This window comes from Crocuta crocuta, unplaced genomic scaffold, assembly GCF_008692635.1.
Source record: "Crocuta crocuta isolate KB4526 unplaced genomic scaffold, BGI_CrCroc_1.0 scaffold156, whole genome shotgun sequence".
Classification (NCBI taxonomy): Eukaryota; Metazoa; Chordata; class Mammalia; order Carnivora; family Hyaenidae; genus Crocuta; species Crocuta crocuta.
In genome coordinates this window covers 484,311-497,606 of record NW_027531308.1, presented here as the reverse complement: position 1 = coordinate 497,606, position 13,296 = coordinate 484,311, and the positions used below count along the sequence as shown (strand labels likewise).

At 36.6% G+C, this 13,296-nt stretch overlaps 1 protein-coding gene across 3 annotated transcripts in view; it reads right to left on the bottom strand.

The window, feature by feature from the left end:
- The window catches only part of SLC12A6 (solute carrier family 12 member 6), a 91,720-nt gene that overhangs the window by 39,704 nt on the left and 38,720 nt on the right, over positions 1-13,296 (bottom strand). For 2 of the 3 annotated variants that reach the window (XM_077771669.1, XM_077771671.1), the window contains exon 2: positions 2,362-2,406. The exons of the other annotated variant lie outside the window; for it this stretch is intronic. In XM_077771669.1, the coding sequence (XP_077627795.1) occupies positions 2,362-2,406 (45 nt within the window). The remainder of the gene's footprint in view (positions 1-2,361; positions 2,407-13,296) is intronic. 3 annotated transcript variants of the gene reach the window in all.

The window sequence follows — 13,296 nt, the reverse complement described above, 5'->3', positions numbered from 1 at the left end:
TCAAATCAAACCTCATGCACTGTTAGTGGGAATATAAACTGGAGCAACCACTGAGGAAAATAGTATGGAGGTTCCTCAAAATATTAAAAATAGAATTACCATATGATCAAACAATTCTATTGTTGGGTATTTACCCAAGGAAAATGAATTTGAAAAGATATATTCACCCCTGTGTTTATCATAACATTACTTATAATAGCCAAACTACAGAAGCAACCCAAGTTTCTACTGATAAGTGAATGGGTGCGGATGTGGTATATACTTATAATGGAACATTCAGTCATAAAAAAGAGTGAGATGTTGCCACGTGCAACAACATGGGTGGGCCTATAGGACATTAGGCTAAGGTTAAGTAAAATCAGGCAAAGAAAAACAAATACCACATGATTTCACTTACATGTTGTATATAAAAAGAAAGCAAAGAAACAAAAAGACCTTTAAACACAAAGAACAAATGTTGTTGCCAGAAAGGAGGTGGGGGGGGATGGGTGAGACAAAGGGGATAAATAGCATAATGTATAGAGAAGCTGAATCACTATGTTGTACAGCTGAAACTAATGTAACATTGCATATCAACTACATTCAAGTTAAAAAAAGATTTAAAAAATCTTGGACATTTAAAAAATTTTATTTATTTTCAGAGAACAGAGTGCAAACGGGGGCCGGGGGCAGGGCAGAGAGAAAGGGGGACAACCCAAAGCGGACTCTGCGCTAACAGCAGAGAGCCTGACACAAGGCTCAAACTCACAAACCATGAGATCATGGCCTGAGGTGAAGTCGGACACTTAACCAATTGAGCCACCCAGGTGCCCCTAAATTTTTAATTTAATTTTAATTTTTAATTTTTTAATACAAAAAAAGAGACAGATATAAACTTCAAGTTATAAAACAAGTCAGTCATGGAGATGAATAGTACAGCATAGGAAATAATACTGTAATAACGTTGTATGGTGACAGATGATTACTACACTTATGGTGGTAAGTACTGAGCAATGTACAGCATTGTCCAATCAATATGGTATATGCCTGAAACTAATATAACACTGTATGTTAATTATACTTCAATAGAAACAAAACAAAAGCAAACAAAAAGTCTAAAAACAAAAAATAAGCCTTAAATCAAAAGGCACACAAACATACAAAATGGCTGTCAGTGTATTTAAAAAGCACTTAACCTCATTCATAATTAAAGATGTACAAATAAAAACTAGACATGCCATCTTCATCTAGGGAAAGAAAATGTTTTAAGATTAATATCTACTTTTTATGATAGGGAGCCCAAGTATGCCTCCATACTCCTAACTGGTGGAAGTCTAAGTTGATGTATCCTTTTGAAGACAGATGTACCCTTTCACCAAAGAATTCTACTGCTAGGAATTTTTCCTTCAAATATACTGCCACTGAGATTGCAAGAGTATATGCACAAGATGTTCACTGTAATATAATTTTTAACAGTAAAACACCTGGAAATAAATGCTCAAGAATGGGGAATGGCCATTGGAATACCATGAAATACTATTCTGTAACAGAGGAATAAGGCAAATCTTTATGTGCTCAAACGTCCCAAGGTAAAATGTTAAGTGAAAGAAAGGAATTCACAGTCTGTAGAGTATAACTCCATGGAGAGAAAAGGAAAGAAGATAATCATAGATAATAAGAAAATGTTATTATTAAAAACTTCTAGAGAATTCCCAAGAATAAATACCTTAGGGGACAGAGGTGAGGTGGTGGGGAGAAGAGATACTTTAGAGGACTTGACTTTCTTTACACGTTCTTTTTATTGTCTGAATTTCTCACCAGACTATGTTTCATTTCTCTATTTAAAATTTTTACCAGTCTTGAGATGCTGTGAGATACCTGTTAAATTACAAGCTTACTGAAATTTAAATATGTGATAACTAGAAGACATAAATTTATTTCCCAAATTTATATAATACTGGAACATCCCAAACAGCTTGCTTAAGGTCATACTTTCAGAAATTAAAATGAGGGTGATTAAAAGACCAAGAAAAATAATAAAAAGGGCAAAGTAGCTGCAAAGCCCAAGCTATTATAGAGTATATTCTTGACAAAATTATCTTGGAAAAAAGAAGCTCTAATTTTTAGTTGTTGTTGTTTTTAAACGCAGAACCATGTAAATTACTTTTATATGTGGTTGTACTGAGGCTTAACAATCAATTGTACAAGTAGTTTCCTAAAACTTAACCAAGTTACAACAAGAAATAGCAGGAAAAAGTTTTAAGAAGTGAAAAGCAGAAAAGGAGGGAATAGAAAATAGAATTAGAAGTGGGAGTAATGTCTGTTAGTATAAGCAGGAAAAGGGTGACTTTAGAGAAAGTCAATCCCATAGTAATACTATACCTAACAGCTGGCTGTGTTCCCCTGTGATGGAGTTCTGACTCGGGTCTGAAAAACAAACAATTGAAAAGAAAAGAAAAAAATGAATGACCAAAACAAATAATTTCTTAAAAATCAGCAACAAAAGTCAACCAAGGAAATAAGCAAAAAAAAACACAAAAAACAAAAAACAAAAATTGTTTAGTGCTCAAAAAACCTTAATGAATGGATAATAAAAATAGATTAAACTATTTATAAAAAATAATCACACAGCTTCTTCGAAAAGTTAACAGAATTACCATGTGCCCCAGCAATTCCACTCTTAGATATATACTCAAAGAACTGAAAACAGGGACTGAAACAGATATTTATATGACAATGTATATTACATTAGCCAAAGTGGAAACAACCTGGATGTCCTTTAACAGATAAATGGATAAACAAAAATGTGGTACATACATACAATGGGATATTATTCAACCATAAAGAGGAAACGAAGTTCAGATACATGCTACAAATGGGCAAACCTTGAACATATGCTAAGGGAAATAAGCCAGAAGCAGAAGGACAAATATTGTATAATTCCATTTAATAAGAAATAATGAGAAAAAAGTAAACTAACAAAATCATCACATAAATTTGACCACGCAAAAGTAGTCCATAAAGTAGAAGGATGATTCGGGGCTCACAGCATGGGTTACATTTTCTCTTTAATGACAAAGGAACGTATGGCCATAGCAGCTCGAAGTCAAGACATGAGTAAAGCACTCATTACTAGGTATGTCCTGATTTGACTTCATGATAAAATAACTAAACTGGCTTTTATAAATATGTCTCTTCAGTAATCTATAATAAAATTTAGTGGCAATAATCCAGGTTCCTAATGCAAGAGACACTGACAATCACCATTTAACAACTAACCACTTGTTTATTTTAAAGGCTTGAAAAGTATTAAGGGCTAAATATGGAAAAGACTTTGAGCTCCTGTTTCCTCCAAGATTAAGTGTCTTGAATACAGAGGATTATATCTGGCTTCCCTGTGTCTGGGAAACAAAATAATTTTAGATGAGGGGGTCTGTGAATTACATCTTTATTTTCACTAACCTCTAACTGAAGTTTAGTATTTTCTCCAAGTGTGATGTCAGCAACAAGCTACATAAAAATACCTGTGATTTTGTCAACAATAAATATCTGGTATTTTCATATCACATTATAATTGTTACATATATCTCATAGTATCATTTAGGTGCAATACTACTTTGAAACTATGGTAGTTATCAGATGGCTTCTAGATCTTTTTCGATGCACTGATAAAAAAGCACTTATATTAGATCATGAATTTACTATTTTGATAACTGTGTTTGAATATAATAGGGTTCTTTTTTTTAAATCTATTCTTGAGAAAGGGAGAGCATGAATGTGTGAGTGGGGGAAGGGTATAGAGAGTGGGCAGAGGAGAGAGAATCCCAAGCAGGCTCTGCACAGTCAGCACAGAGCCCAATGCGGGGCTCAAACGCATGAACTGTGATTTCATGATCTGAGCCGAAATCAAGAGAGAGATGCTCAACCAACTGAACCACCAGGTACCCCTAAGAGGTTTCTTTTTAATGCTATATATATGTATTTATATGTGTGTGTAATACTTTACACATTTAAAAACGTTACTCTGAAAAGGAATTTGTAGACTTCAGACTGCCAACAAGGTCCCAGATACAAAAAAAGATTTAGAATTACTGTTTGAAACAAAATTCAAATAATATTTTCAATGCTGTTTATAAATATGTTTCTTTACAAAAAATTAAATATAATACTTTAAACATCCCAGGCAGAAAGAACCACTTAACAAATTCTGGTCTGATGAACAGTACATACTCTAATCAAGGAGGAAAGAAATCTCATTGACACAACTAAAGTTTCAAATGTTTTGTGAGCATTTTTTTTAAATTTACAAATAGTTTATTGTCAAGTTGGTTTCCATATAACACCCAGTGCTCATCCCCACATGTGCCCTCCTCCATGCCCATCTTCCCCCCCACCCCCACACCCATGAGTCCTCAGTTTGTTCTCAGCATTCAAGAGTCTCTCATGGTTTGCCTCTCTCCCTTTCCCCCACCATTTCCCCCCTTTTTCTCCCCCATGGTCCTCTGTTAAGTTCCTTCTAATCCTCCTATACTTGCAAACATATGATATTTTTCCTTCTCTGCCTGACTTATTTCGCTCAGCATAACACCCTCAAGGTCCATCCATGTTGCTACACATGGCCAGATTCCATTGTTTCTCATTGCCATGTAGTATTCCATGGTATAGATAAACCACAAATTCTTGATCCATTCGTCCGTTGATGGACACTTAGGCTCTTTCCATGTTTTAGCTATTGTAGAGAGTGCTGCTATGAACATTGGGGTAGATGTGCTCTTATGCATCAGCATTTCTGTATCCCTTAGGTAAATTCCTAGCAGTGCTATTGCTGGGTCATAGGGGAGTTCTACTGTTAGTTTCCTGAGGAACCTCCACACTGTTTTCCAGAGGGGCTGTACCAGTTTACATTCCCACCAACAGTGTAGGAGGGTGCCCGTTTCTCCACATCCTCGCCAGCATCTAGAGTTCTCTGATTTGCTCATTTTAGCCACTCTGACTGGCGTGAGGTGGTATCTCAGTGTGGTTTTGCTTTGTGAACATTTTAAAATAGATTTTTAGATTTTCTTCCTTAATTTGGTTTTGAAAAGGAGATATTCTCAGATATTTTCTCCAACATACCAGCAAATGGGGTCCACGTTTTACATTTAAACTCATTTTATTTCTGGGGTGCCTGGGCGGCTCAGTCTGTCTCTCTCTCTCTCCTAGATATAAATAAAACATTAAAAAAATAATACTAATAAAAAATAAACTCATCTTATTTCCAATATAAATAAACAATATGGGTTTGCATATAAGACAAAGTAGGAATAACAGTTCTACAGTACATTAGTGTATCTGTCTCTCTCATACATGCACACATGACAGGCACATACAAGTGATAAGCTGGACTCTATCATTACAGGGAAGGAGCTGTGTAGGTAGCAAGGAAGGAAGACCAGAGAAAGAATCACAGAATTTTAGAACCAGAAGAACTATGGTCATCATCTAGATCTACTCTAGTGAATCCAAAGGAAAAGTTGGAGAGGAACTATCAGCATCATTTATTTTTCTCCCTAAAACAACACCAACAACCCTTCTTAAGATTCTGATTCCCAGGGGCGCCTGGATGGCTCAGTCAGTCAAGTGTCTGACTTCAGTTCAGGTCATGATCTCATGGTTTGTAGACTCAAGCCCTGCGTCGGGCTCTGTGCTGACAGCTCAGAGTCTGGAGCCTGTCTTGGATTCCTCTGTCTCCCTCTCTCTCTGCCCCTCCCCTGCTTTCTCTCTCTCTCACCTAAAAATACACATTAAAAAATAAATTAAAAAGTCACCAAAACCTACTAAAAAAATTCTGATTCCCAGATGCTGTCATGAATGAGAATGTCTTTTACGTATGCTAGGATGGAGCAAAGTTGAGAACCTCTTCATATGTACAGTTGAGAAGATGAATGCTTGGTTAATAAGTTGCCAAAGACATGGCACACTAGTGCCAAAAGAAAAAGCCTAGAGCTTTACTCTTAATCTTTTGGGCACCTATGTTCCTGCTTCTTGATACTCTGTAATTCTAACTTTTTGGTCCTAAAATGAAGCCTAATAGCCTAAAACAAGTAATTTGGAATTGCCAGGGAATCTGAATAAAACATCTCAGATAACTCAGGCAGAGCAGGTATGATTTTAGAGGAGGAAATAGAAATGATTTTCTTAAGAATTACCTCCTTCTAAAAAAGTAAAAATTAAAAAAAATAAAAATTACCTCCTTCTATACTATCTACTTTCTTGCCTTCTAGGCTGTGCACGTATGCCACATGTACACTTTCTAGTCAAGCCAGGACTCTTCCTATGAACACCCTCTCATATTTGAGATGAAGAAAAATAAGTCATATAGTTCCTTACAAGTTCAACTTAGATTTTTGTTTTTAATTTTTTATAATTGAAGGAATGCAGGGCAACTTTTACTTGATACTTATTTGGTAATTTGAAGACTAAGCTCCAAGAACCTGCAAATACTCCAATGATAACATGTAAAACCTGAAACAAGGGCAAATCTAGGAGTAAACAGGTTCATGAACCCACTAGAATGAAACTAGTCATGCCTGTAAAAATCACAACTAGTGAATGGATTTAAGTCAAGGGGTGTTTCTGAGTATGCAATCCAAATTGTGTAATCAACCTGGTAACACTGCTCTGAGATATGTCTGGGCATCTTTCTGTTGTCTTATGTCTAACCCTCCCATTTAATATTTTTCCTACCTACCACACCCAAGTTTGCCGAAGAAGACTGGGAGCTGTCCTATACACATTACTCAAAATGACATTTATTTTTAAAACCAAATTACTTCCTTTAATAGAAACAACTTGCCAAGAGTGTAACTATTTTTACATTTGATGGCTTTCATAAACTAAGGTTATATACCACGTTATACTAAAAAGCCTGAGATACTCTATCAGTCAAAATGATAGTTGAAATAGAAACGTGTACCTTTTCACAAGTAAATGCAATCAGAAAAATGACCTCAAAGTATTTCCTTGTAACAGTAATGATATAGTAGTTCTACAAATGAGCACTTGCTCAATATTTTTAATTTATCCTGGGTAAATGGTAAAGAGTGGAGATTTTATTTAGTTTCTTACCATGTGCCTCAGAGAATAGAGAGAAAAATGATTGTGGGTGGTGCTCGCTTGCAAAACTGCTTCTGTAAATAGATTTTCTGAAGAGCGTAATTATCTCCCTTGGTTTGCCCATAGCAATAGCCTTTTCCTGAATTTCCTTTGATAATCACTTCATCTACCATTCTTGGTAAGGAATTTGAAACAAATAAAAGCTAGCTTGTATCTTGCATCTAAAACTCAGTGTAGGTTTTAGTCTTTATTAAAGATAGAATCAGTAATTTCATTAAAAAGCACAATCAATAATGGGAACGGTTAGGCCGAATTATTTAGAAAAAGAAGTGAGCATGACCGAGTGCATACACATGAGGACAATTAGCCTATTATGCTACTGTCTGTATCATCTAGACACACTTTGAAAACCTACTTCCGGATACAAAATACCTGAAAGCACCAGGCTTAACACATTCTTTAATTTTCTGGACTCTAACTTTAAAAAAAATAGTTTTTTAGCACCGTAAGAAACCATTTTGACTCAGGACTAGGCAAAGCTTATTAAAAATGGAACCAAGGACAATTATTTTAACATTTCACACTTAGATTCTGCCTCTCTATATTCTACTTACTGAAGTGGGGAAACCAAGGATGAAAACAAGTTGAAATAAGGTAAAATCTGAAAAAGCCTATCCTCCGTATATACACTTTGAACTTACTGCAATGAGACCAGAGTGATGCAGAAAAATTTACATGTGATTAACTGGGCTTAAATAAATAAACAGGTGAAAAATATAAAGCAAATCTTGGTGAAATAATGGAACTGTAACATGGAAATGTAAAGCAATGCATACAAAAGTTAATAAATCATTAGCTCTTTATGTTTCTAGCCTACCCAACAGAGTCAAAAGATCCTTATCTGAATATTTATAATAATAAGAACATAATTTTAAAAAAATATTTAGAATATAGTTCTGCCAAAATAGATAATTTCTGCTAGGACTTACAGTTTTGTCCAAACTATCAGTCAAGCAAGCGAACTGTGTCGACAGCTAACCATGGAGAGAATACGCTATGATAGCAGGGAGCCAACAACTGTACTTCTTGTACCGTGCAGATTTCTTAGTATATTAGTACAGATATGGTGAGAAAATTTAGGGGGCAGGGATGGTAAATAAACTCGGCAAATATATGTAACAGTGAAGTAGATTCCTATAATGTTTAATTTCTCAGACCTTTCAATATGCTAATGGCTGCCTAACTAATCTCCAAAAGGAGAATATAATATTTGGCATTTTTAAATATATCACAAAAACAAACTCATTTTTCATCGAACATCTTATGTAATTAGTGTTCTATTGCATGTACACTTTGGGAAATGTTCAACTCATTCATATCAATATACCAAGGTTAAAAGATAACCCCCTGAATTATCATTCCCATTTATTCATTCATTCATTCATTCATTCACTTAGCAATATTTCTGTTAAAGTAGTATCCTCCAAATCTTACCAGTCAAAAAACCCATCTGGAGTTACTTGTTAAACTGCAAATTCCTGGATCACATAACTAACCCTAATAACTGGATCTTATGGGAAGAGCCTGAGTTTCTGCCCTTTTATGAAGTGCCCAGATGGCTATTACAAATCTTCATTCATTGATTCAAGTATCTGAGTGATTAAGAAGTCCTAGGCACGGTTCTATGTGCTGAAGACACAGCGGTATATAAGAAAGACAAATTTCCTGTTCTTATGCAGACATGAGAAGATAAAGAATAAAATAAAATTAATAATCAAGATTCTTTTACTTATACCATTTATCAATAACCAAAAAGTGAACAGAGGAGTACCTGGATGGGTTCAGTTAGTTGAGCATTCAACTCTTGATTTTGGCTCAGATCATGATCCCAGGGTCATGGGATTAAGTCCTACGTTGGGCTATGTGCTAAGCATGGAGCCTCCTTAAGGTTCATTCTCTCTCTCTCTCTCTCTCTCTCTCTCTCTCCACCCCCAACCCCACTTGTGTGTTCTCTCTCTAAAATAAAAAATAAATAAAACAAAAGTGAACAGAAAGGCTGTTGGGTGGACAGTAATGGCCTTTTTTTTTTTTTAATTTTCTAATGTTTTATTTATTTCTGAGAGAGAGACAGCATGATCAGGGGAGGGTCAGAGAGAAGAGACACAGAATCTAAAGCAGTCTCCAGGCTCCAAGCTAGCTGTCAGCACAGAGCCTGATGCAGGGCTCAAACCCACGAACCATGAGATCATGACCTGAGTAATGGCCTTTCTGAGGCCACACTTTCTGAGGAGGTAATCTTTACGATGAGACCTACATGTAAAGGAGACAAACATATGAGGATCATGAAGAAGACTGATCAGGGCAGAGAAGCAGCCATGCAAAGGCCCAAAGATGAGAATAAGCTTGGCATGTTTGGGAAACATTAATGTAGCTAAAGCACAGTGATTAAGAAAGTGGTTAAAAAAAAAAAACTCCTCAAACTAGGTAGCATATACATACTGTAGTATTGCAGACCATGGTAAAGAGTGTAAATTTTACTCTAAAGTTACATGAAACAAATCGAAGGTTTTAAATAAGCAGCAAGACAGGTCTCATTAATTTAAAAGATGCGGGCTGCTGGCTGAAGAATGGATTTTGGAGGGAACAAGAGCAAAGATGGGGGAAGCAATTAGGAGCCTACTGCAGAAATCTTAGGAAGACATGGTAACGGCTGTAGTGAAGATGGTAAAATCCACGGTGGAGAGAGTGATGTTATCTTCCAGAACTCTTGAGTTAGTCTTCAGAGGCAATGTCCATGTTTCTCTAAATCTATAGTTCTTTTCATTTTTTACTCAATAAAACTTTTTGAGCGCCTTCTACATGAGAAACATTATTCTAATTACTAGAAATGTAGTAGCAAAATCCCTGCTATCAAAGAGCATACATGATCAATAAGCAACATGTATGTCAAGAGAGATGAGTTATAAAACAAACCAAAAAGCAGAGTAAGAGAATGGAGAAGATCAGTGGAGGGACAGTTTGTGTGCTAGTTTAGATAGTGGGTCTAAAAAGGTATTTCATGGGGCACCTGGGTGGCTCATTTGGTTAAGTGTCTGACTCTGACTCAGATCATGATCTCATGGCTCATGAGTTTGAACACTGTGTCAGGCTCTATGCTGACAGTGCAGAGCCTGCTACAGATTCTCTCTCTCTGCCCTACCCCCACTTGCTCTCTCTCCCAAAATAAATAATTTTTTTTTAACTTAAAAAAATAAAAACTTAATTTGGGTGGCTCACTGGGCGGCTCAGTGGGTTGAGCATCTATCTGTTGATTTTGACTCAGGTCATGGTCTTATGGTTCATGAGATCGAGCTGCCTGGTGGTGGGTTCTGCACTGAGTGTGTCAAGTTGGCTTGGGATTCTCTCCCTCTCTCTCTCTACCCCTCCCCTACTCGTACTTGCTCATGCACACACTTTCTCTCAAATAAACATGAAGAAAAATAAAAAACTGACATTTGACCAGCAACTTGAAGTGAATATCTGTAGGAAGAACACTCCAGGCAGAGGACACAGTCAGTGCAAGAACCCTGAAGCAGCTGCATGATGTTAGCATGTTCAACGAACAGCAAGGTGGCCAGGTTACCAAAGGGAATAGCAGGGTAAATGTGATAGGACATGGGATAAGATGTATGAATGTGGTGGAGGAGGAGGAATAGATCACATGGAACCTTGTAGGACACAGTAAGGACTTTGTGTTTTACTTTGAGTGAGCTAGGAAACCATTGGGAGGTTTTGATTTCTGCTTAAACATGATCACTCTAGCTGTTGTCTGGAGAACAGACTGAAGGAGGCAAGTAAGGAAGTGGAAATAGAGGGCTTCTGCAATGGTCCAAGAAAGCTAACAGTAGCCTGGATCAGGTCAGAAGTATCAGAGCTGCTGCGAAGTAGTCAGAAGCTGGGTATTTTTTAAAGGAAGTGTTCACAAGGTTAACATATCGATGGACTGGAGATGGTGGGGAGGGGGAGGGGAGGAGGAAGAGTCAAAGTTTTTTCCAAGAGCAATCAGACAAACAGAGATGGCTTTTCCCGAGCTGTAGGGGACAGGGAAAAGAGCGATGACGTGATCACAAGTGGAGTGGGTGAAAGGAGGCATGCTGTGACTGCTGTGCAGCTGTTCTGAAGCAAACACAAGGCACAGTGAAAAGAGAATATAGGATCTGGAAGCAGATAAAGCTCAGGTGCAATCCTAGCTCTGTATATGCTGTTCACATAATTGCCAAAATGATTTCATATTCCTTAGCTGTAATTTACTATCTACAGGAATACTACACCATAGAAAATTATCATGAGGAACACAGATGGTAGATACTCATTAAATCGTAACTATTAAGAAAATTGAGATGATGGGGCTCCTGGGTGGCTCAGTTGGTTGAGTGTCCGACTACTGACTTTGGCTCAGGTCATGATCCCAGGGTTGTGGGATCAAGCCCTGCATTGGCTTCACATTCTCTCTCTCTCCCTTTGCTCCTCTCCCACACTTGCACTCTCTAAAATAAAAATAACACTAATAATAACAATAATAATTAATAAAAGGAAATTGAGATGAGCCATGGAATGATCCTTAAGAGAAATAATTGTGATTAAACTAGAATTTAGGTAGCTGGGGATATCTCTTAGAACTTTAAACATTTTGCAGTACAGCAATACTCAGAAAAATACAAACGTTAATATGAGTGAATCTTTGGACTGATATTCTACAGACTGAAAATGGTGATACTAATAGTTTGAGTCACTTGTTATTTCAAAATTTGGTACATTATTGTTTGGACTAAATATGCATTAACATAGGATTTAGAATTTTTTGATAAAGTAATTATAATAGTAATTGTCCAGGAGCATCTGTGTTACATTTCCAGTATAAGTTTATTAATAGGATTCCTACATGAATAAACAATAATTTAACTCAATGAGTTTTAACACCTAAACACACCTAAAACTGTTGGATACTGTGAGGAATAAAAGAATGAGTGTATGGTGTTTCTTGACATGAAGCAACTCACAACTCACAATCTGGTTGAAGAGTCAAGTTCAAAATAAGAAACTAAAAAAAGAATGGTAGTAGTACTTCACATTTCATAACATCTTACAGCTTTTCAAATGTCTTCCCACATTTCATTAGATTTCCGTGATGATTCTGTGACAGAGGTAGGAAACAAACAAATAAGCTAAAGCTAAGTTAGGCTCAATGGTCTGGCCAAGGTATACTGAGTGTACACTTCAAAGACTGCCTTGAACCTGGATTCTGATTTTTTCTACTACTTGATACTGGTCATAAATGTAGGTACAAGAATGAGTATTAGTAACATAGTAACCCTTCACTATCCAGAAAAATATATTAGGAATAAAATAAAATAAGGTAAAGTAAATTACAACAAAGTATTTATGTAATAATTAAATTACAGATCAGCAAAATAGGTATCTGATGTGTGGCACAGCAATCCTTAAAAACGTTACTTATCCCAGTAAGATGCAACTCTCTCCTTGATCTCTTTTCTTTGACAGGCTGAGAGCCTCTGCTTGGCAACAGTATCTAGCAAGATTAATGCCATTTATGTTATACCTATTTTTAGTTTATTCTCTATTTATAGAGTGGCAAGCACTCTGGTATTTCATTTAGTGATAAAGTTCCTTTTGTAAAGGAAACTAGAAAATCAGTGACTCAATTTAAGAAAAAATATTAAATAAATGCAAAGATGATACATAAAAATGGAAACATTAGAAAGGCAATCTCTAAATGACTCCATTTAGGGAACATTTTCTACTCTCATCACACCAAATCACAGCAACCCTGTGAGGAAGCATTATTCCCATGTTCCAGAAGAAACTAGCTCAGAGAAGCTGGAATGATTTGCCCAACGTGGTAAAACCAATAACCTGTGGTATAGCCTTTAGTGCTATTAAGGGTCCAAAGAAGTAGAGGAGCAACACAGGTTGAGGAAGTATGAGCTTTAAGTAGATCTTTTTAAAACTTTAAAAATCATAGAGAACTCTGGGCGCCTGGGTGGCTAGTTAGTTGTTTAAGTGTCCAACTCCTAGTTTTGGCTCAGGTCATGATCTCGTGGTTTCATAGGTTCGAGCCCTGACATCAGGCTCTACACTACTAGTGCAGGCAGAGCCTGCCTGGGATTCTCCCTCTCCCTCTCTCTCTCTCTCTCTCTCTCTCTCTCTCTCTCTCCCCCCCCC